The sequence below is a fragment of the Meleagris gallopavo genome, chromosome 6 (assembly GCF_905368555.1).
Source record: "Meleagris gallopavo chromosome 6, MGAL_WU_HG_1.1, whole genome shotgun sequence".
NCBI lineage: Eukaryota > Metazoa > Chordata > Aves > Galliformes > Phasianidae > Meleagris > Meleagris gallopavo.
The window spans coordinates 37255251-37280539 of NC_139409.1; the positions used below are offsets into that span (position 1 = coordinate 37255251).

Here is a 25289-nt window from a genome sequence, read left to right on the forward strand (position 1 = left end):
CTTCCCTTCCCTTCCCTTCCCTTCCTTCCCTTCCCTTCCCTTCCCTTCCCTTCCCTTCCCTTCCCTTCCCTTCCCTTCCCTTCCCTTCCCTTCCCTTCCCTTTTCCCTTCCCTTCCCTTACCTTCCCTTCCCTTTCACCTTCCCTTCCCTTCCCTCCAGCTAGCCAATTATACTTTGCACTATTTCATGTGTTACGGAAATAATAACACAATAGAAGAGATGTGAAGAAATGGAAATTGACAAGGATTGTATGGGTTTATGGGCATACCATTATGTTTCATATGTTTCATAATGTTTCATCTCCTTCTCTGGAGATATTCAAGTCTCGCCTGGACGCCTACCTGTGCGACCTGGTGTAGGGAACCTGCTTTGGCAGGGGGGGTGGTCTCGATTATCTCTAGAGGTCCCTTCCGACCCCTACAATTCTGTGATTCTGTGATTCTGTGATAAGAATCCATGAATTACATATTTTCTGATAGAGCACAGTATTTTTAGTCATTTTCATATCTGTGTATGTTTAGAGTCCCAGTGACACCGTAAATATAGAAAATTATTTTTCAGAGTTTTAAATATTATATGGTTATTTGTATGAGAGTTTTCTCTATATACCAAGAAGACTAAAGCTGGTATTGCATAAGTTTTAGCCATTTTGTGGCACAGATGCCTCAATAGAGGAGGCCTCAAAAATGAATCAGTGAACATCCTTTGTGATGTTGCACTTTACATGGGCAGCATCCCTCACTGTGTGAGCTGTTGTTTCCATAAAAGGATTACCTTACCCCTGTTCTGCTTGCCATAACACTGCTTCAGGGTGATCAATGAGATGGTTTATTTTGATTTTAGTGGAGAGACAATGGGGAAGAGCTTCTCAAAAAAAGTATGACTTCTGAAATTTCGTTAAAGAGAAGCTTGTTCTGATACAGAGAAATTGTTGATACTGGAAGATGGAATATTAAGAGTTTAGTGAATTTTGAATCATTCGCTGGTGACGTCGATCTACCTTCCCCGAGCAGGGAGCAAGCACTTGAGCTTCAAATTAGAAATCTTGGAAAGATGAGTGCAGAAGACAAGAGCTCAGAGCTTTTGGCCTTGTAGTCCTTGTTGTGCAGTGTTGCGCCATCTGATCAACCCATTGAGAGCTCAGGAATCAAATTCATGCACTACAGATGCCCGTAACAAGTGACATAGAGAACTGATAATTCGATAGAACCTTTTGACAGCTTCCTTCTACACGGAGGATGCTCAGTTTGCCTCCTTCTGTAATTTGAAAGAAAAACTGAGTATGTAAGTACTTTTTTTTTTCTCTTTGAATGCCTCTTCAATTTAACACTGATATTAAGTTGAAACATCCAGAAAATAATTCTAAAGTGAAAAGAGATGCAAATAATAATAAAAAAGAAATCAAATCGAGGCAGGAAGATAGCTGTTACGGAGGTAAAGCAACTCCATTATGCTCGACTCTCTCCCATAATAAAGTGAAAAGTACACAGGGAGAGAAGGGAATAAGCAGAAGTATTTTACTCATTTAAATCTACTGAGGATTGTACTTAAGAGAAAGTCAAAACTTTTTTTGACAACTTTTCCTGCTGTTTTCTAAGTCAGTTATAACTATTTCATTTGTTTATTAGGAACATTTTTCTTACTAGTATTTATGCATGACAAAGCATGAATGTATTTAAAACCTTATAGATACACTAGCTGTCACCCACAAGGTTTGTAAGATTAATCCCTATGAGTTTTGGGGTCTTTTTTCTTGGCTGGCTGTATGAGGTGGGGGGATGACCCTGTGGTTGATGAGCCTTGCAATAATGGATCAAGAACTTTAAAAATGCTCCCTAGGAACCAGGAAATGTAGAAAGAATGACAATTAAAGGGAATCACTAGATATCCTGGTCTTAACAGTTCGTTATATATATTTTTTTAATGAGTATTTAATCTAATGCTGTGCGATGGATTAGAAAAGAGGGGGAATCTGGCCTCTTTCTGTTCATAAGTTTAGCTTTTCCCTCCATTGAACATTCACTCAGGGCAAATTGTTTAACTTGAGCTGGTTGGAGGCATTCCAGCACAACAGCGTTGTGCTGAAAAATAACACTGTCTTGAATTCCAAAATGCATAGTTGTTAACATCGTGGTTTGTTCAGATTTGCAAAACCTTGGGATGAGTTACAAGGGGCCAGGATAGATCCTTGTTGGTTCCTGTCCTCCAAGCTGTGCCTTCTGGGCCCAGCTGGACTCATCTGTGACATGTCTGCCGTGCAGCCTGCGGCTCTGGGGGTCCCACAGCTGTTCATCGGCTCTTTCATGAAATGAAGAAAGCTACGCTTTTGAAAATCACAACTTTCAGCCCATGCTAACCATCAGTGATTTCCCAGGAGTAATGTCCTGAGGACTTCTCCTAGAAAGGCTGTTTAGAAGTCCATCCGTACTGGAAGAAAGTGCCCAACCGGTGTTCCATGTTGTTGAAGGCCAGGAAGACAAGATGTGAGAAGAAATTGCCAGTAATGCCAGTTAATACTGTGCCGCTGTCTTGTGATGCAAGTTTCTGTCTACTGGGGACCACCACCCTCATTTAATTAAGGGCTGGTTCTGCAGTCCAGGCTCCTTACCCAGCCCTTGGCTTCCACTTCAGACGTCATCTCGTGTCCAAGTTGCATCCTTTGTTTTCATGGAGAAGTCTGGGAAAACTAGGTCAGTTTATCCAAGTAGAAATTATTATTTTATTGAGTTAACTCTGTGGTGACCTGCCGCCTGTTTGCCTTCTGAAAACGAACTCCCTTGTGTGCAGTAAGGGCTTACAGTGGAAGTTGCAGAGGCCACAGTAATCACTTTGATTTCAAATCAACAATAAAAAGGCTTCTTTTTTTAGTATGTTGCTGTTTCCTGGAAACAAGTGTCTGTCTGCCTTGCTCCTTCTATGATCACTAGCTCTGACTGATCTGGTGTGCTGCGAAAGCACTTAATGTGGAAAGGAAGATAGCTGTTACGGAGGTAAAGCAACTCCATTATGTGTTGGCATTACTGGAGATACTTTAAAAAATCTTACGGAGAAATCAGGATTTGATGTTACTTGACCTTGTGTGGCCAGAATTAAGCTCCTTAAGTCAGTAGTTGCTACCATGCCTTCTTTTTTAAGTAATCCAGTCCACTTATTCCTACTATTCCAGAACTTAACTCCCAGATAAGAAAACATTTATTTTTTTTAAATGCAAGAACAGTTGGAACATATTTTAAAGAACTTCTTTGTCATTGTACATAAAAAATAGAATATATCAAAATAGTCAGTCTGATAATTAGGTGCAGGCATGTGGAGTGATTCATGTCCTAACACGAGTGTCAAAGCAGCTGGGGTTTCTGCAGGTGTGTTGAGGGAATTAGACCCCGTGCTGCCACAATGCTCCTGCCACTACATAAAGCACGAGTGCAGATGTCTGGAGGAGCTGCGTTCATACATGTAAAGCAGCATTTCTGCATGTGAATTATGGATAGAACAATATTTATTAAACACACAAGCAGCAACCTTTGCCTACTGCATGTTTCTTTGAAGAGTCGCAGTAAACCTGGTGCTATCCCAAACTCAGAGACCCCAGCCACGATGTGTGGCGGAGAGGCAGGAACATTTTTAGAGCCTCAACTCGCCTGTGCAGCGTCTCAGAACGGGCAGCAAGATGTCAAAGTTGAATTAATTTGTTTACCTGTGTCAGCCGCCAGCTTCAGCCCCGCATTTATGGGAAGCTGATGACATGGCCAGCCAAGTGCTCTGAGCCCAACACAGCCGGCATGTGTTATTCCCATTGACCAGGGAGCACGCTGCAGCTCAGGTTAGGCTTCTACAGAGTGCTGAAGATCTTGTACTGGGTGTAAAAGGCGACCCCCTGAGCTCAGCCTTATTTTAAGGTCTGTGAAAAAGGACAATGTGATTTAAAAAAAAAAAAAAAAAAAGCCCTTCTTTAAACTAGTTTACAGCTTTTTTTTTATTCCAATTGCTCAGCTATTGGGAAGAAAATTCAAAATGCAGTTTTTGAGTCACTCTCATTTTACCATTCGATGAGACTATACTTTCGGTATTAATGGCTAGCATTATTAATTAAAAAATGAGGCCCATTTCCAGAACAGTCTCCACGGGCAGATGCTGGCACATGCCCACCAGCTGTGCAGGACTGCACGTACATGGGAAGCCTCAACAATATATTTGTTAACTGCTCTTCTGGTGCTCTTAGGTCCACCTGGTTAAGTAATGCAGTGCTTCCCTCCTGTCTTATGATCTTATGCTGCTGGGCTGCCTCCTGGTAGAGCAGGTCATCTGGTGGCGGCAGCCCTGGCAGGGAGATTGAATGCTGCCTTCTCCCACTTCAGAGCCACACCACCTTCCTCAAAGCATCAAGAGATGGAAATAACCTCACCTCCCAATCTTCCTTTTTTTTTTTCACTTGTTTTTCTTTTTTTTTTTTTTAAGTATCAACAATCATTTGTCCTTATGAAAAAATTCTGTGCGGGTTTTCTACATTACCTTCAGAGGAATAGGTAAATAGTAGCTGCGTTCTTTGTTTGATTTTATTATCCCTTTCTTAGTGGGAGGCCAGGGCTGCAAGCTGCCTATGCTGTAACACAGGCTAGCGCTGTGGTTCAGGACTACAGCTCCCTTTCTCAAAACACATCTGGAACAACTGTTCCTCTGCTTTCATGAGCTCAATTTACGATTGCACGAGGCAATGTATTCTTTGTGCTTGATGAAATACACAGTGCACGCAAGCCTCTTCAGATGTGTTGTCAGTTGGCAGCTCTCTCGCTAGATGCACCTTTACACAATTGCACAAGACACCAGGAGGTACGAATGTGAAATTTAGCCTTGAGGGCTAAACAAAGAAATGAAACTTAGCTATGAATGCGGTATTATCCATCTGCAGAAACAGATATTAGATCTGATCTCTCACTATGTTACTGTAGTTTTACACTAATAGGACTCTGCTGAGATCACTGGAGTAGCACCACTACACGACTAAAGCAGTAATGGTGATAAGTTGGGGCTGTTATTTTTAATACTGGTGAATAACATAGGAGTGAACGCTTTTTGGGTTCAAATTGTATTCACTGCATGAAACCAGCCTTAATGAAAGGTAAAAATGCAGGTGGCACATAGTTCTGGTGTTGCTGCTGAACTTCTGCTCATCCTTTTCAGGAGGCATTGCTTTGTGTGCTGAGTGGTAATGTACAAGCACAGGGAAAGGGTGCTTCCAGCTCACCTCCTTTTTTAACCCCCGACAGAACTGTAGCCTTTTCGTTTACTGTCTATCCAATTTGTTTTATCATGTATAATCAGAAAGCATAGATGATTCAAAGCCGGGAGGAGTGGCTGACACACCAGAAGGCTGTGCTACCATTCAGCAAGAGCTGGACAGACTGGAGAGTTGGGCAGGTAGGAATCAGATGAGGTTTAACAAGGGCAAGTGTAGAGTCTTGCACTTGGGGAGGAATAACCACATGCGTCAGTATATGTTAGGGGATGACTCGCTGGAGTGGAGTGTGCCCTTGTGGTCAAGAAGACCAGAGGTATCTCAGAGTGCATTAAAAAGAGCCTGGCCAGCAGGTCGAGGGAAGTGATCCTTCCCCTCTCTTCTGCCCTGGTGAAGCCACATTTAGAATACTGTGTCCAGTTCTGGGATCCCGAGTTAAAAAAAAGTAGGGATCTCCCAGAAGGAGTCCGGTGAAGGACCACAAGTATAATAAAGAGCCTGGAGCATTTCCTGTATGAGGAAAGGCTGAATAAGCTCGGAAGTTCAGCCTGGGGAAAAGAAGACTGAAGGAGAACCTGATTAAATATCTAAAGGGAGGTGGGAGGCAAATGGACAAGACTAGGCTCTTTTCAATGGTGTGTAGTGATAGGACAAGAAGCAATGGCCCAGAATTGAACACAGGAAGTTCCATACAAACATGCAGAGGAACTTATTTACAGTAATGGTGACAGAGCACTGGAACAGGCTGCCCAGAGAGGTTGTGAGGTCTCCTTCTATGGAGATGTTCAAGACCTGTTTGGATGCCTGTCTGTGCTATGTACTGTAGGGAACCTGCTTTAGCAGGGAGGTCGGACTCGATCTCTTGAGATCCCTTCCAACATCTGCAGTTCTGTGATTCTGTGTGATTTGTATGATAGCTGAAACTCATTCATTATATTGAATGTGCTTATTATGAAAAAACATTTTGTTAAAACTGTTGGTGGCGTCAGGAAAGAAGTTGCAATTTGTCACGATAGGTAGCTTTCCAGTTAAACTGCAAGCAAATCAAGTACTTTTTGCTTTTGCCTGTTAGGATGAGAAATAAAATAGCTGCAGCACATAGTATTAAGTGTTATAGTCAGGCCAGATAGCGGGCAGAAACAGTGCAGTGTCTGGTTTTAGTTTACAGCAGAGCACTTTCCTTGCCATCAGCAATTCTGGGTAATTCTGTCCAACAAATTGAATTGATGACATTGTATAACCCAAAGTTCTCCCAGTTGCAAGCCATCCTACTACCATGACTGTCTCATAAGAGAAATTAATGTAATATTTGTAGATGAGTAGACTGGTTTACCTTCTGGTGACCCTGAAGAAAAAAGGTCAACTTTGGGATATTTTTACCTGTAATCAGTTATCCATAAAGAGTTAGTGTAGCAGACTTCAAGACTGTAGTCAAAAGGGCAGTTGCTTTGTGAAGGTAGCTCAAAAGGGCACTTGAACAGCTAAAATCAGATGAGACAGATTTAATGGCCTCATAGTGACTTCTGACTGAAAGTTCAGATTTTGAAATTGAAATTGGGGAGTTTTGCTTTACCCTGCCTGTGAATAACAACTGTACTCTTTTTTTTTTTTTTTTTTTTTCCTGTAGCATAGCTTAATATAAATTTAATATCAAACTGACTATTTAGAAGTTTGGTTTTTTGATCGCTGTGTATGCATTTAGTCACTTGAGCTGTAAGGAAGAGCAAGAATGATCACATTGCATTTGTGATTGTGTATGTGTTCAGCAAATGTGTTTGGACACCACTGTTCCATAAAAGGTGCCCTGTTCCCCATGCTATTTCAGTTTAACTAGCTGCATACAGAATTTTATCCAGACAGCTGAAGAAGTTTCTAGTAAATCCATTGGGATTTTGGCAGATGAGACAGTAGACAGTATCTACAGTGATACTTCATTTCCTTGCATAAGCCCTGCGAGTTTGGGAAAGCTCTCAGGATGGAATGATTGATTCCCAAAACTCCTTCCAATTTCAGCACTGACCAGGGAACGGGATGACTGGCAACATCCAGCAGATGATGCTGTTACTCTGCAAAGCCTGTTACAAGTGGCATGGTAGATCTTAGTAATTACTTTTGCAATTAGAGAAGGAAGTGAACGATTTTGTGCAGAATATTGGGAGATACTTGGGGCAGGACATGAATGAGATGGGAATGACACTTGTGTAGATTCATTGTAATACATCACTAGCTGAATGGAGACATTGTGAGACCTGCCTAGGGAGAAGATGGGAAATTCTGGCTGTGTTATGTAACTTGTAGGTTATGTGAAATACACATGGAAATGTAAGTGACTGATGTCACAGTGGGTATGACTAGGTTATTTCCGTTGCAGACGTTGCTGGGCCTTCATGGGAAGTACTTGTGATTTATTTTGCCTGAAATTGTTAATGCTAGCCTTCAGTAGTTCTTTAATCTTCAGCTTCTAGAAGTTTTTGGATTATCCTATTTCATGGCGGCAATTAGTTGATGCCATTAAAGCACCCTGAGAATGGAAATCTCAGGGAAAATGTTATCTAAACAGTTTATTATTAAATTTGTCATCATATTTCTCCATCTAGTTTGACTATGATGCAGGGAAACCGTAAGGGAGGTGAAGGAGTCTGTTTTTGGTTCAGCCCATGTTACGCATTTTGCACTCTATATCCTGGCTCTGACTTAAGCTGTTCCACTTATTGTCTCATCTGCCTACCACACCTGCATGCTTCAAAACACTGTTTCTGCTGGTTTTGGTTCACTTACTTGCTGTCTTTATGTCTTCACAGCTTTTCAGATTTTTAATTTCTCCTTTCTGTTTAGGATCTGATTTGTACGGGGTGTTTCCATTTATATTTATGGAGTCCTGATTTTTATGCTTTATTATGTTGGCCATGTTCTGTAGAACTGGAGCCAGCCCCAGAATGACATAGTCAATATACATTATACAATATACAATCCACAAGGGTAGACTTTATCAGTATGTTCATGGGCCTGGAAACAGTTTACAAGCTTTTGGTGTTTTTGGTTTGTTTTGTTTTGTTTTCCTAGCTGAAGTATTTTAAGGAACCTTCTCTAGGTTTCCTTCAACATTCAAGCCAAATCAGCATTTAGAACCAGCTGTTTTTTTTCTTTTGGTTTCAGGCCTTGCAGTGTCAATTCAAGATGTGCAAAGTATGACTTGTTTTCTTTTCATGTGTCTTAAAAGCAAAAAGAAAGTTGTTTAAGAAGCAAGCACATACATATATATATATATTCCATGCCGTTCATTATTCATCTTGAAAATGATAGCAAAGTAAAATAGAAGAAAAAGAATACCAAAGTCATACCTCTCTATTGTCTTCAGTGGGTTTTTCTCTTAGCTTATTGTTCTGCACTGTCTTGGTTATTTTGATACTGTGTCTGAGTTAAATTAGTATTGTTTTTCTTCAAGAGAGTAGAAACTCTTTTTTTGCTCGTTCCATCTACTAATTTTTCAGGGCTGTGTTGCCGAATTTCGTGTCAAAAATAAAATTTTCAGGCTGATGGAATCCTTGAAACCACAGATCAAGTTTCAGGCCATTTAAATAAAGCTGTAGAGCATCCATTTGTATCATTCATTCATATAATGAAACCTGTTCTTTCAACTCAGTTCTTGATATATTAACCCTGCAGTTATCCTCATACATAAATGGGAGATGTGTTGCTTTCGTCGGTTATAATAGGATATAACCATATAAATCCCCTGTGCATGAATGGAAAAATAGAGCCCCTTAGGCTATAGGTATCAAAGGTCTACCCTATACTTACAATAGCCTAATAAGGTTATTTTGGAGGCATAGGTAATTACTCACGGACTCCCTATAGCTAGTGATTCATTGTTCACTGCTGAAACATTTCTACATGAATTATGTTTTAAACAAGCAAATCCTTGGCCTTCTGTTTCATGGGGGGGAAAAAAAAGGGAATTTAAGGGACAAAAAAATCACACCGTTTTCCATGTTAAAATACATTGTTTGCTAGTTGAAAGCAAACTGTTATTTGAAGCAATTTAGATCCTGTGTCTCACTGTTTTGAATACGTGAACGTGTGTTTCTGAAATTCACATTTTGATGAAAATATTATTGTTGTGACTAATTTGATATTTAGAAAAGAATGTGGATACGGGATCTCTGTGCTTTGAATAAAACAGTTGGAGTGAACTGTCCCTGGGGAGAGAATCAATCACTGTTGTAGAAGAGGGTGACATTTAAAAAAGAAACTCAGAAGAAAATGTCATGCTTAAAAAATTAGATTTAAACGCACTAGCTCCTGATTGATTTTTATTGCACACAGATGGATACACTGATTGATTATCAGTCTTAGAAATGTTTAGTACCTTTCTCACTTCTCTAATAATCAGAATAATCTAATTTTCAATGTCATTTAAGTTACTGTATTCAAGGTTATAATAGATCATATTTCTAATAAAACATAGCAATTATGTAATGAATAATACAAAGCTGCAAGGCAGAGTTCAAATTCACCTTCTTCAGGAAAAAACCTGCCACCAGTGACTGGAAGAGCCTGCATAGGTGAAGGCATCGTGCAGGATGATGTCCTTTGGGCTCGTGGTGCTATCTCGTGTTGTGGAGCTGAAGGGCCTAATGTCAGAGGTTCCTGGAGTGTGCTCAGGGCACGCCTGCCATAGCTGAGCAGTATTTCTCAACAGGAAACCAGGGGCAGGTTTGAAGGCTTTAATAGTTGTCCTCGTTCTGTGCCTGGGGGAAAATGGTAGCATGCCAGGTTCTCATGAAATTTCCTTCATGGTTGTTTCTCTGTGCTTCCTTGCTAATTTCGATACGTGTCTGTAGAGAGATACTATCTCACTTAACTCTAGATGCTTTCTTGTGACAGTTGCACCAGACAGCTAACCTTATTGGTTTCTCTGAATCAGCCACAAAATATGCAATTTTCAATGTAGTTTGTTTTTGTACTTGAAGCTCCTTGCTTGTTACAAGACTGTGTACTTGTAACTGGCTTTGTCCATTAGGAAGAAGAGTTTTTAATGTGAAACGTGCATTGCCTCCCATCATTCTCCATATGTCAAATCTCAACTTTGGCATAAGAATTTGTTTTAAGATAGTTTCCTTTTGTTTTTAAAGACTGAGCAGTTTTGCCTGAAAGAAAAAATTATTTCATCTGGAAATCATGACCTAGGAAGGCCAATCCATTTATAACTACCTAGTGCTCTGCATATTTTAATGCTATGTTTGGCTTGCAATTGTACTGCTGTGAACACATGAATAGGATTCTTATCATTCTGAATTGATGGCATCTCCGTTTGTCAGGTGTGATTCTGTTGTTTTGAAGATGTTTTTTCTGTTCTTTTTCTTACAATGGGGATGGCTTGGACCTTGTACAAGATGGTTGTTAATTCTCATCCTGTGTTGATCCCCTTGTGACAGGAGAAGGCTGTGTAACATTCCCTATGAAAGGGGAAAAGCAACCTCTTAGATCACCCCATTTCTGTGCCTGCAGCCATCAGCTCTGGTACTCGGGAGCTTTCTCTGATGTGCAGCAAGATTCTGTCTTCACCTGTTCTGGGATGTTAGGTCTTTGGATTCAAGGTTTGCTGAGGTGGCTGTTGGGGGAGATGTTCCTGCATTATGCCATTAGTTACAGGGAGCACAGTTTATAGAAGAGCGATAGGGGAGAAAGGAGATGCACAGTGTCTGGGGAAGTCGGGCCTTTATCCTGATAAATCGAGGTTGGCAACAGCAGCAGTTAAGTGTTTTGTGTATTTGACTGGAATTGTCCACAACTGCTAACCTTCCAGAATTAGAAATTTTTAGTAGTTGGAATTTTGATGTCAGGATTTGGGTGTCAGGATGCAAGCCTTGCATGTTTGCACTCTGAAAGCCATGGCTGCAAGGCTGAGGATCAATCTCATCACACACACATGGCACCATTTGCCTGCCGTTTCCACCAGGCAGGGCTGCTGGCTTTCTGCAACGAATCGACCGATGGCTTCCCAAAGTGCCATGGAGCCAGTGGGACAGCAGCCCCGATGGTGGCAATGGCAGGCAAATGGTGCCCCGTGTGAGTGGTGAGGCTGATGCTCTGCCTTTGCAGCTGAGTGTTGTGTAATTGCTCATTCGCTCCCTGTGCTTTGTGGTGTTTCTGAGATTTGTTAGCTTAACAAATAACTTTGAAATGTTTAAGGACAAGAGTAGTGTGGTTTTGCAGGAATGCAAACTAACTGGAAGCACTAGTAGTTGTCAGCACAGGAACAAAAACAGTTAACTGGCACACAAAGCTGTAAAAGGTCACGGGGATCTCTAAGAGGCAAAACAGCAATGGTAACATTTCAAGTCATGAATCTATTGCTGATTAATCATTATAGTACATGAAAAGTACTGTCAAACTATCTTCTGGGCATCTAGGGAAGCAAAGGTTATGCAAGCAATTGGAAAAATGGTGTTGTGAGCTGAAGGATCTTTTCCATTGCATACGTTTCTGTCACCTTTGACAAATGGGAGCACGAGAACTCAGCATGCCATAATTTTACCTGATGATCCAGAAACTGCCTGAATCTTTTGGGCTAGATCCCAGACTCATCTGGCCAAGTAGAAACTGGATTTGGTGGACGTGAAGGCACTGTGTTTGAGACTGGACAATACCCAGCGTTATGGCATGCTTGAAAAAAGCCTGCTCAAGCACAAGAATTGCTGGATGGTTGCTAAATGAGAGAGCTGGGGTGCTCTGAGAGAAGCTGTTCATGCCTTTCCTTTCCTTAGTTTCACCTACAGCAGACCCTGCTTTTCTTGAAAGCACCCTACAACATCCATTCCCTGCCCTTTGCTTCAAGCAGAGGAGGGACAATATATTGAAGGCAGTGGGAGACCTAGGGTAAGGGGAGAAGACTGTCAAGGGCAGAGAAGGGGCAGCCTCTGATGTTCAGTCCCTTCTTCCATCAGGCATTGAGGGAGCATCAGAGGGTAGGGGCTGGTCTTCAACATTGAGGCATCAGAAAGGGCCCTCACCTCCTTACAAACCCTGCCAAGGTTCCTTGTAGGTTTCTGGGTGTGGAAATGCCTGTACCAGCATGCATGGAGATGACATGGAAGCTGTCACGGGAAGACAGATGGGAGCAGACATGCTCAGGCTTGGGCGTGTGTCTCTCAGCTGTCCAAGCAGGTTGAGATGCATGCCGACATGGCTTACCCACACACACAGGTACACCTTATTCATTCTCTTTCCCGTCACACACCTTATTTTTGTTTGGATTTTGTAACTTCTAGTATTTCTCACAGGGCAGGTGAACTTCCATACTGTCCCCTATTGGGAACTCTTAAATAATGCAGCCATGGAGTCAGAATTTAGTGCCCAAGTAATGAAATTCATAACCTGAGTTTTCCACAACAGCATTAAGTGTGACATAGATTCATCTCTTGCATATCATCATTAAAAGGCAATGGAATTGCTTCGAGGATTGATGTGATCATATGCATGTAAAGACCAAGATACAAAAAGGTGTGATTTATGTAATATAAGCATCAGCTGTAATCCAAACCTATTCCAACACGCAGTGTGACAGTTCCTGTTCCCCAGGCAGTGATGGCTTTGGAATTTACTGTGTAAATATGTATGTTTATGTGTTTTTATTTAACTCTTCTAAGCATAGTGTTGTCTTAATCTTTTTCTCTCCTTTTTTTTTTTTTTTTTTTTGAGTTGAATTATAGTTGAATCTGCTTAATAGTTCAGCATAATTGAAATTCTTTATATATCAGATGCACTTTATTGTGTTGTCTTACCGGAATATAGAAATACCACCAGGTCTCATGCAGCCTTAGACAAATCTAGAAAATAGGAGAAGTACACATAAAGCAAGAAGATAAATGTTATATGGGTTATAATGTTATTGCAAAGAGCATCAGAATAAGAGAAAAAGCTAACAGTGAGCAAGAGCTGTTCTTAGTTCTCAGGACTTGTTAATTCTCCCCTTCTGTCCTTCCTACCCTTCAGTGATTTGTGTCTGCAAAGGGCAGATCTGGGCCAGTCTGGTGTGGACAGACCAGCAACCATCTCTATGGATTTGGAAGGGGAAGGACCTCAGGTCTAACTGAAGGGAGAGCTGTGAGGTGTAGCACAGGAGCAGTGGCTGGAACGCTGCACGAGTTATCTCCTTGTATCTGGGAGCTCTTGGCAGCTGTTCTGAGGACTGGCCTAAATAAAGTGTTTGTCTTCCACGAGGAGTTCAAAGCTATTGAGATAAGTAGTTGCTGAGGCTGCCTGTTAAGCAAATTTGTCAATTGTAGAGCTATAAGTAAATGGGGCTTTATTACAAAAGCTTATTGCTTTTTGTGGTTGTGTAGGAGTTTACATAATTTTCTAAGGAGCTCTTTTATCTTCTAAGTACAGCAGTGATTAGGATTTACTTCTGGAGTGCAGTGGCAGTTTGGAACACTCAGGATGTACATGTCAGTCCTGGATGTTTTTTTTCAGTGTGTAGGACTGCATTTGTGCTCTGCCTTGGGATCCAGTGAGCAAGTCGGGCAGGACATCGGCTTTAGGAAAATATTTGTAAAATAGCTGGAGGGATGCAACTCCCCAGTAGCAGACTACACTGCTAGCACAGAACCTTCATGACCTCCTGAAAGGATGCTCTGGCAAGGTGGGGGTCAGCCTCTTCTCCCAGGTAACAGTGATAGGGCAAGAGGTAATGGCCTTAAGTTATGTCAGGGGAGATTCAGATTGGATATTAGGAAAAGTTTCTTCTCAGAAGGGGTGATACGGCATTGTAACAGGCTGCCCAGGGACTTACCATCCCTGGAGGTGTTCAAGAACTGCGTAGATGTGGCACTGAGGGGCATGGGTTAGAGGGTATGCTGGTGGTGGGCTGGCAGCTGGACTAGATGATCTTAGAGGTCTTTTCCAACCCTAAGTATTCTATGATTCGCGATAAGGTACACCTTTGCCTTTTCTGTCCACTTTTCTTGGCATCGTTAGAGTCTGTAACTGCAGATATATAAACTGATGGTATTTGACGTTAGGCTTTAATCCACGGAGGTGCTCAGCATCCCAGCCCTGATCCAGCAAAGCACATAATTGACTTCAGTGTAGGGTTATTCACACAAATGAAGACAAGTACATCCTTAAAATATTTACCAGAGCAGGTTCAGAGTTCTCTCAGTTGGAAAGTTCAGTAAGGAAACCAAAGCCATTTGTGATGAGGTATGTACCTCATCCACTCATAAAAAACATTCAGTGTCCTATCCTTTGTTTTCTGGTGCATGCCTTACATTATTTCTGTAGACACCCCTGACTCTGCTGCTTTTCCACCTTGCTATTTTCCCATATTGCATTTAATTTTCTCTCAGAAACAGCACCCAGAGGAACATGAATCTAGCTGTGTGTCATTCAGTCTTTAATAAATGCTGTAGGTGACACTGAATTCAAACCTCCTCTTGTTCCTGCAGTGTCCAGTGTTTGCCTACATTTTTGCCATCTTGTAGTTATAGACACAGAGCAAGCGCCCACAGAAGATGGGATACTGTGGAGATGGACCTGTGGAACCCACTGAGAAAAAAGCCAGCTGTGGGCTTCTGCTGGTATGAGTAAGAACCGGCAGGTGCAGGCAGACCATCTTCATGTGTGCCATTCTCCAATCACACCCTCAGAATTTGGGGCTCTGGTCTAAATATCGGGGTTTTGAGCCCTAGTGGATGTTAATGCTGTTTTGTTTGTCCAGCAGTGGTTAGTCTTTGGAGTGTTTAATATCAATATTGAGTCTCTGGGGAGAGGGACTGATTTTGTTTGGCTTTGTTGTAAAGTCTGGTGGGTTCCTCATGCATCTGGTTACACTTAAAATGTTAGCTTTAACTAACAGCAAGTCTCTTGATAAAATTCACAACTATTGGCAATGCTGCAGACATAGATTTATCTCCTGGGCACATTTTGTAAAATTAAGCTGTTTTCATTAAAAGAACAGAGAGTAGCATGGTGATAGAGCAGCTGTCATATTTTATTACAAAACACAAATATGTGGGAAATCAATTACAGAACGAATGCAGCACAATGCATATTTCCAGTAATCCCCCACAGCCCGGGGAAGGTAGAAGGCTGATCCTAGGGCAGGAGCAGATGGCAAGCGACTTTAAGATAGCTTCACTGCAGTTTTTCCTCTTTCAAGTGTTTGTGCTTCTCCTTTGATCTTCAGATCTTGAGTTCAATGCATTTCATCTTCTTTCATTGGCTGTTTTTGAATTTAACTTTCCCCTTAAATAATTTTTGCTCGGTGGAGTTTGCATTAAGTGTGGGGTTTGTTATATTCCATATTATGAAATCTAAAAAGAGAAACCATTACTGTCTTTGTTCAGTACAGTTCACATCCAATAAAATACAAGCTACATCACTGCAGAGAATTTCTCCATTCACCATGCACAACTGTAATGCTGCAATGAAAAAATCACACCTTGCAGAATTAAGGAGAGACTTAGAATGCATGTGGAGTTGTGGTAGACTCTGTTGGAGGGTAGGTGCTGTGGGATTATAATAGCAAACCCACAACGAGAACCTATGGAAGCTTGGTTTCATCATTATTCCATTAAATTCAGTTTTTATGGATGAAAAATTAGCTTGTGTACATATTCTCTGTGAATATAATGTTTTATCTCCACTTAAAATAATTTATGCTTAAAGTCAAACAAAATACTTTGTGATATTTTGAAACAGAGCAACAAGCACAACATGGGGTGATCTGAATCATCTGTGCCTGTTCTTTTTCTACAGCTGTCAGAAATGATAGGAACAAAAAGAAGAAGGAACCTACAAAGCAGGAGTCCACAGAAAACTATGAAATGACAGCAGAGCTGGATGATCTCACTGAGAAGATCCGAAAAGCTCACCAGGAAACCTTCCCCTCGCTCTGCCAGCTGGGAAAATACACTACAGTAAGTATGATTTGGGGGAAATATATTCTGGATACTGGTGGATGATGTGAATTTTGTATTGGAGGCTTTAGACGTTTGAAATAGATGCAGAGGTCTGTTGGCTCCTTGAGTCTCCTTAGCCAGGAAGAAACTGCATATATGCATGGAAATATGTGCACTTAACTGTAAAGCATTAGTTAGCAGTGTTATGAGACTGGACAACTAATCCAGCAGAGACAAGTGTGGTGTCCATGAGTGAATTACATTCCAGCACTCATTAGAAATGTATTGGTTTCCAAAACACACACTGCTTTTGTGTCAGCAGTTTACAGCGATGCAGGTGTGGAGTTCTTAAATGCTACTAGTGACTGTCCAAAAGCTATCATGGTCAAATAAAATAGGAAATGTTGAAATAAGCTAGTTTTCAAATTGCTCATTTTACACTTTATTCCTCTTCTAGTCTACAAAAATACTACAAAGCAGCAAATGCTTCTGCTGCTTTTTTAGAAGTGAAAAATCAGCCTCAAGTCAAGAAGCAGGAACTTCTCTAGAGGACAGTTCTGGGAAATACTTTTTTTTATACATATACGAGAGAAAACCCAATGTCAAGTTTGCCAGTGCAGTAATGAAAGAGAGTAAATGAAAACTAAATGTTAGCTATCTGCTGATGAATGACTTTGTTGGGTTTGGACTGGCTGTCAGTTGAGCAGTACTGGCTGATGCAAAGAGATGTGTGAAACATCCTCCTGTAAAGAGGCTGGGAGTGGCTCCTCCATGGTCCTCTGCCCCAGTTGGGCACCTGGAACAGAGATCTGGAATCCTGGTAAAATTTGTCACTGGATTGCTCTCTGTTTTGAGTATGTGCTCTACTCCTGAAACAAACATTAAGTTTCTCAAATTGTAATTTATGCAAATTCATGTGTGGCATGAATGTTCAGTGAATGGGGTGCTGCTTTGTGGCATACTTGCCTGTATACTACTTGCAGTGTTCAAAAATCTCTGATCTAGGTATAAAATCTTGTATTTATGTGCCAGAAAAGCAAGCATATGTGTTGTGCTGTTAGAAAAGAGCATATTTTCCATGTCACTGAAAATATTTTCACAAGTATTTTTCACATTTAATTTTGAGACCTGCATAAAATTGTTAGTGCTGGGGAAGTTGTCTGTCCTCTGCACGCTTCTCTGGTGTTTTCTCTGCTTGCGTTAGATGTAGTCAAAACAATCCATGTAGGCATGCTGGTAAATACTACTGCAGTAGGCAAGCACAGCCAGCCCCCTGGGGATGAGTGCAGCATGAGAGGCTGGAAGCTCAAAAACAACCAGCTGGTGATACAACTAAAGGCAAGGCTGGAGGCTGTGGGATTCATAGTGTGTCTTTTCGGGGAAATTCCTAGGTTAATGTCTTCCACCCCTCCTCACAGTACGTGTGGTTGTGTCCCCAACTTGAAGGGAATAAAATCTTCCAGGCAGGCTCTCGCACTTCTGCTAATGCAAGAGCACTTCTGAACAAGCGTGAGAGATCTTTACAGTTCAAAGACAGTGAGTTTATGCCTTGCAGAAGAGGTGATCGGATGTCTGCAGCTGGGACACGTAGCCAGACTGGTATGCATGCCAGAGTTTATTGCTCACAGGCTGCGTTGCAAATGACTTGGCTATCTCAGAATAATGTATCGGTATACCTCCAAATGTGAACGTTTTGTTACAAACCTTTGTGTTACCTCTGCATTAGAAAAGTGCACTGCAGCTGGTGTGTCAATACTTAGTACTGGTAATTGTCCAAGTTCCCAAAGGCTGAAAGATAAACCTGGGCACCTATGTGCTTGCGTGGATCACAGGCTTAAGTTTCATTAATATTTTAGTTGTTGAAATGATACAAATGGAAACTGGAAAGGGTCTTGATGGATATCATACTGCCGATGCCTTTGTTCTTGGGTTCCTGCTGAACCTGATGATGTGCTGATGTCCTCAAAGAAGTGTCAGAGCTTGTTCTGAGAGCACCTGGATTTCAGAAATGGACAAATCTGAGTCATAGAGGGGCCCCGTGTTGCCCCAAACTGACCATGCTGACTCTGAGGCTGAATAGAGACCAAAGTCCTTGCTACTTCGTCATGATTTGGAACAATTCAAGTCCCAAAACCAAAATTATACTGAAAGAGTTATTTTTAGCTTACCTGGAATCTTGAGAGCTCTACATCTTCCTTCAACAGCTGCATCAAAGCGGAGAGTGGTAGTGCCTAAATATTAACTGTCCTCTGGCTTCATTCTCATAATCTCTGTGTGAAATGCATACTTAAATCTCTCATCTAACTAAGGCCTGGTGACCACTCCAGCATTTTAAATAGGAATTCAGTGTAATGTCTCATTTGTGAGAGGTGTCTTTGCCTGGCTTTGAAAGGGACGAAGGTACAGCTCTCCATCTTATGCTTCCACGCAAGAAAACACCTTGGGAAATGAAATATTCCTACATATCCCTGTGGCTGGAGTAAAGGGCCTTCATCTCCAACTGGCTGCCAAGCAGTGGAGTGGAGGAGAAACCAGACTGCAGAGATCAGTGATGTTCTCAGGCTGCAATGAGGTGTTTTGTACTGGGTTGAGGGACACAGCTTCAGTCCTTGGACATCAGCATGGCAGGGTTCAGGTGGTAGTTGTTCCTTTTAATACACTTGAAATAGAGATCAGAACTCAAAAACAGAAGCGTACAACCCTTTTGCTAAATGCTGAGCCCAAGGGGAGCTAGAACCATATGAAGCTTTAATTTTTCTGATAGCAACAGGCTGGTACAGGTAGAATATACAAAGTCATGTTTTCTGTCTGCTCCTGCTGGCTAACATTCATGAAATATGGTGCTCTCATGCTGCACACCATACGGATTGCTTTTGTAACCTTATAAATTTTGACTTAATTTTTTAACTGAGAGGTGAGAAACGAGCATACTGAATCAGTGTGGATTCACTCGAATTTCATGCGCTCAGCACTTGCGTAATGATGGGAAGTGTGGACGGAAGAGTCTGTTCCATGCGTGTGATTCCTGTACGCCTTTGGTTATGTGATCTTTTAGACTAATTTAAAACAGAGTTTTGTTTGTTGCTAAAATGAGCAAAGAATGTCAGTATAAGAGAGTGGAGGAAAAAAGAGTTTGCCAGAGATACGGTCATAAAAAAAAGAAAACCTGTGCAGACATTTGGCTTGCATATCTGACTCCTCTTCTTGAACACTGCAGCCTGCATTTCCTGCAGGAAAGGTTACGTGGTTATTTTTTTCCCATTGTGTATTTTTACCTGATCAAAAATACTGGTTTTGGAAAAGCATTTCAATTGCATTTTTTATATCCATCTGCTCTTTAAAAAGAAAAAGTGTCCCTATCTACAATAATTGCTGTACTTTGCATAGTTAATAAAAGTCTACTTAAAATAATGAGGGAATAGCGCTTGTATTAAATTCCCTGAGTCATCTGCCTTAACAGTTGCATTTGGTAGGCAGGGGCAAGTACAGTTCTGTCGATGATGAGAATCAGCAAGCTCTTTAAACATAATGGATTTCAAAAGTCCATCATAAATAGATCTGTTTTATTACTGTCATCCAGGTAAGAGAAAGTGCCATAGTAATTTCTCTAGAGATGTCATACTTTATAGTATAATTGAGTGTAACTATACTGCTCGTCCCTTGAGACTGGTACTATTTGTAAGTCTGCAGCTGTGTTACATCCAACCTCGTGATAAAGGGAGGATAAAAGGGAAAAAAAAATTTACTCTGTTGGACCTTTGCTTCAGTTTCTCCCTGGTTGCTCTTTGCCGGCTGCAAGTAGAGAGGTTTTGCCCCTCAGCGGCGTTTTGCTCTTTGTAAGTCCTTGTCTTAGAAGTGACACGGCTGTTGTTCAGTGCCAGTGTAGAGGAAATATATGTCTTGATGCTGGGATTGAGCAAAGAAGTGGGTTGTGGTCCTCAGTGAGCCTGCAGGAGCTGGAGTGCATTACTGCTTTTACTGAAGAGACATAGCAAGTGTTCCTGATTAGGGCACAGTGCCCCTGTGAGCCTTGTTTCATTTGTAAAGTGGATTTTAAAGACAGTGGGGATTCTGCTACTGTGTATGTTTCTGGGAGTAACTCATCCTATATTGCTAATGTGGAGATAGAGCAGCCTGCAATGAACAAAGAACAAAAATGATGGAAAAAATGGGATCAATTTATGTGGCAAAAATGGCTGTTTAATTGGATTTCATAGCAAGGTTGGGCTTTTCCACTGATAAAGATGTCACCAGGGTGTATTACAGTATTGTTCCACCATATGTGCGCTGGTGCAAAGGCCTGAAAAACATGCAAGGCTGATCCTGGAAAAGACACCCAAAACCCTCCTGCTTCAGTACAGTATTCAGGAAAAGCCGTAATGCCTGCGTGTTTTTCACAGCGTGGTTACAGGAGATCCTCAGGCAAATTTAATCAGAGTTTCTAACAGGCATTTTATTAACCCCGTGCTTTAATGTTCAACCTATATGTCGATACCAAGTCTGTTTTGTTTTTACATATTGAGAAATGCTGCTCAAAATCTAGCTATTTTCCACGGTGTTTTTGACTAACATCCATTACCAGATAAAATGTTGAAAGTCTTCCCATTTGTGGCATCTCAAAGACAATGTGTAAACCCCATTAGATCCAACACTGAGGAATCTGGCAAGCTGCACAATAAAACACCAGGTTATTTTGTATTTTATTAACTGCCCCTTCTTTTCAGTTTGCATAATGGTGAGTTAGATTTACATTTGTTAAGACGGCTGTGCATTACTCTTAATAGAAGACATGTCAAACTTCCCGTTGCCAGTACTGCAGCATGATAAAGTAACCTCATATGATACTGATGAAGATTTCGTTCACACTTGCTGGTTTCATGCAACGTCTTTTTTTCCAGATGGATACCCTATTGTAAAATGATTTCCTGCTTTAGGCTCTGCTTTGTGTAGCTCTACGCTATGCCATCTTTCTATGAACTGGATAAACTGCCTATTAAATTTAATTACAGCCTGAATGACTGCACATCTTGATCTTATTTTTCCTCCAATGTACTGTATTTCACCAAGGTCCTTGAGGATGAAATAAAATAAATCTGAAGGATGCATACTCCAGTAGCCGAAAGAAATGTTTCAAAGGGCATTACAATGACTGTTAACCCATTAGTTTTGGACCATTTTGAAGGCAATTCTTTAGGCTTAGCATTATAAAGACATTTTCTCCTACTTTTAAATCTGTCATTAAGAAAAAAAAAAAAGAGTTGTTCCCAGAGTAAAAATTCAAATAGAAGTAGTGAAGTTAATTTCTTATCCCTTAAGAAGAGAAGCAAAGAAGGACGTATATCATGCATTTAAATACTTTTTAGCATTTCTTTGTAATAGTGGCCTAATATAAATATTACCGGCTTGAATCTCTACTCTGTTGCGAGTGAAGGTGAGTGCCAGCTGGTGGCTCCCCTAGGACTGCCATGACCTTCCCTTTCACAGCAGACAGTGGTGATGGCACATGGCAATGCAGCACTGGGGCAGGGGGAGGGCTGCAGGAGGCTGGGGGAGGGCTGGGCCTGCTGACAGCATCCATGGCCCTGCTGAGCTCATCCCATTCTCTACGTCCCCATTCTACCCGTTCAGTCTGTCCTGCCCGTGAACAGAAGAAAGCCAATGGCACCAAGGTGACAAATGCCTGGGTACAGCTTTTGCTACTGTGTCCTAGAAAACTGTGAGCTTTTGGATTAAGATATGTGAGATGCAACCTGAACGTCTTGGTGGCACTTTGAGCAGGAGGATGTATATTGGATGCCCAATCCAATGAGCACACAGCATTCATCACTGCACATGGTGTTTCTTGTAACATTGTGTAAAAAAGTGCTATTTAATTAATGTGAAACTGTAGCTTGAGAAAGCTGTAAAACTCTTGCAGAGCCACAGAGCAGATAAATTAAGTAGAACTAATTTGCTAAGATCTTAAGTATGTGACACTGTGTTCCAGATATTGTGCTGCTTTTTCCAGATGAAGACCCAATATTCTTGTTCAACTATTCATTTTATTTTCTGGGGTACAACTGTAAATTGTCTCTTTCAATGCACTTATTATACAATGGCAAGGAAGAATAATGATAGTGGCATTTGGAAATGTTTAAGTTCATTTCTATTCCTTGTACAGATGGCCTCTGCAATCGTAAGTAACAGAGAAATATCCAAGGAATTTTCAGGCAATTAATCCAAGTTTAAAAACAGCATCATCTCAACAGCAAACTGCAGAAATTGCCTGGAATGTTAATAGAGGGCACTTCTGGAAGGAATACTTTGGTTGTTGTTTCTTTCTCTTGAAAGCCACTTACTGAAAGGGGTGTTACTGATTTATGGTGCCTTCTGCCTTTCTTTCCAGAATTCTAGTGCAGACCATCGGGTTCGACTGGACCTTGGGCTATGGGACAAATTCAGTGAACTTGCAACAAAGTGCATTATTAAAATAGTGGAATTTGCAAAACGATTGCCAGGCTTTACAAGCTTGACCATTGCAGACCAGATAACTCTACTTAAAGCAGCCTGCCTGGACATACTGGTACGTATCTTTACATTATTTCCGTAGTAGTAATTTATTTTCTATTACACTCTGTTACTATGATGGACAAAAGGTCAAATGCTGCCCCAGCTTTGTGGTTGTGTAATTAAACTCACCAGCACATTCATAAGTGGATTCTAGCATGTCTACTAATACTTATTTAGGATGACTGTGCTTTTCAAAATACGTAGTGAGACTTTACAGTTCGTGGATTTCAGCATAGCTGCAAGAAAGGCATGTTTTGAAATAATAACAAAGAAATACATGCATGTCTGGAAAAGTTTCCCCATCATTAACACTGAAGAGTGGTCTGATTTTCTTTCCTCCTCCTCTTCTTCCTCCTCCCGCAAAACAAAATGCAGCCAGGGCTCTGCATAGAGGATTTCCAGAAGGAAGTCTGCTGCATGGAGTTTCAAGGGTGTGCTGTAACACTGGTCATGAGATGATTTGAGGATCCAGACCCAAATATTTGGAGTGAGCATTTTGCAGGTCATAGTGATGCACCTGGAGCCCAGCAGGCGCAGAGCCTTTGGTATACAGGATAACCTGCTTTTAGGAGTGCTGTAGATGCCTATGGAAGTGGGCTCCTGTTTGTGGACTTTGTACAGATTTGAGGAAAAAATGTGGTTCAATTTTAAATAGAGAAGTATACAGTCTACAGAAGAGAGCTATGCAGATAAGCTTGAAATTTTCCTCTATACCATGCCACTAAGTGGCAAGCTCTTCTCTCTCTTTTTGTCTCTGGTGGTTTGTCATGCTGACCTTCAGAGGAGCCCTCTGGGATCTCATCATTTCTTTATACAGACCTCAGATGTCTTCAGGCTTTTAAAGGCAAATATGCTCTTTATTATTGACTATCGCAGTGACTTTTAGTAAAACAGTTAATGCTTCAAATGTGTTTTAAACATTTCAAACATGATTTATACGTCCTCTAAATGTTTTCTTCTGAGCATCAGCCTTCTGGTCCTTACTGAACCAGGTGATTTTCCAGTGTGACCAAGAAGCCCATTGTAGGGTGGCTACTGTAGATGTATTTCTCAGCCTAGCACGGGAGTTTAAACTAGAGAATTTCAAGTTAAAGTAATTAATCTTGGAATTTCTAAAAGTGCATCGCTTCCAACAGGAGCATATTGAGGAAGATGTTAACTGCTGTGACCTTTTCCTCTTGTGTTGTCAAAAGCTGTTTTGAAGAATTGTGTCTAGAAGACAGTGATGTAGGAGGAAAAGGGGGTGGAAGAGGAGAAGGGATATTATTCTTTGGCCTATAAAAAAAGGAAAGCTAAAATTGCCATGCGGTCTTCGAGAGTCAGTTTTCATTGTCCCCTTCTTCCAGTCCCATCCAGACCAGGCCATCTCATCATTATCACATGTGGTCTCTCCATAAGACAGGGCCATTTATTACTGATTGTGTGCCTGTTGTTGTTAGCTCTGCCATGAGAAGGTGCAATTACATTCCTCTTACACCAAAAGGTATACAGGCATACAGCTGGACATTTCCTCAACAGTATTCTGCTAGAGGTATGGGGAGAGAATTGCTTTCTGTTTGCAAAGTCTACAGGAACTGCTCAAAAATGGTGGCAGGGAGAAAGGTTGGGATATAGCAAAAACCTGTTCATCCAAACACTTTAACCCTAAAACTTCATGCTTTAAGCTGCATTCCCTTCTTGGAGCTGCCATTTTCTGGCTCTGTAGCTACTGGGAAAAAAAATCATACCCTGCTTCTGTAATTGTTAAGGATCCTGTGGGTTCCTGGAGCTCACAGAATCACAGAATATCCGGAGCTGGAAGGAATCTGCAAGGATCATCAAGCCCAACTCCTGGTTGCACGTAGGACTAATAAAGGTCTAGATAAAGGTACAGGGCTGAATAGAGGCACTTCACAGCCTTTCGTCAAGGTGGCTAAATAAAATCTTGGTCCTTAGAATATTAATAATTAGGCTGGTAGTAAATGGTTACTATATTTCACCTAATTCATGGACAGAGAAGGTTGATTCTTATTTTAAAGCCAATTCACCACTTCTATTCCTGGGGAGTATGGTAATATCCAAGCTGTACTTACAGCCTTTACTGAGGCCTGTCATTCCTGTCCACCTGCTTGTTGTCTTCTTTATATTTCACAAAACTGGAGAAGGTGACACATCTGTGCAAGCAGACATGCAAGCACCATAGCTGCCTGCAGTAGGCAAGAGATGAGGCTTTTTCAGACAGGATGGATAAGACGAGCTTGCTGTGAGAGTCCTAAGTTTCCAGTGTGACATGTAGACAAGCTTTATGTGACTACTTTATGTGCTGCTTAAAAAGAAAAAGGGATAATTACCACCACCACAGTTATGTGTGGCATGCGTACAGTCTGTGAAATGCCCATATCCATTAAACCCACATCACCTGCACGTAGTCTGATTGGAGTGCAGCTCTGTATCTTTATTTAAGCTAAATAACAGCACTTTTAGCAATGTTTTCATAGAGCCTGCTTTCCCCCTTAGTTCTCCTAGCCAGGCACAGCGTGTGCCTGCCTGCAGCTGGCCGTGTGCCTGCATTGCTGGGCAGTGCTGCCCTGCACCCGGGGACCTGCTCAGGATTTGTGCTA

The 25289-nt window shown here is 41.3% G+C and overlaps 1 protein-coding gene across 4 annotated transcripts in view; it reads left to right on the top strand.

The window, feature by feature from the left end:
• Positions 1-25289, top strand: part of RARB (retinoic acid receptor beta) — a 320646-nt gene that overhangs the window by 285686 nt on the left and 9671 nt on the right. For all 4 annotated transcript variants that reach the window (XM_085226368.1, XM_085226369.1, XM_010712869.3 and 1 more), the window contains 2 exons: positions 15998-16158; positions 22526-22702. In XM_085226368.1, coding sequence (XP_085082494.1) covers positions 15998-16158; positions 22526-22702 — 338 coding nt within the window. The remainder of the gene's footprint in view (positions 1-15997; positions 16159-22525; positions 22703-25289) is intronic.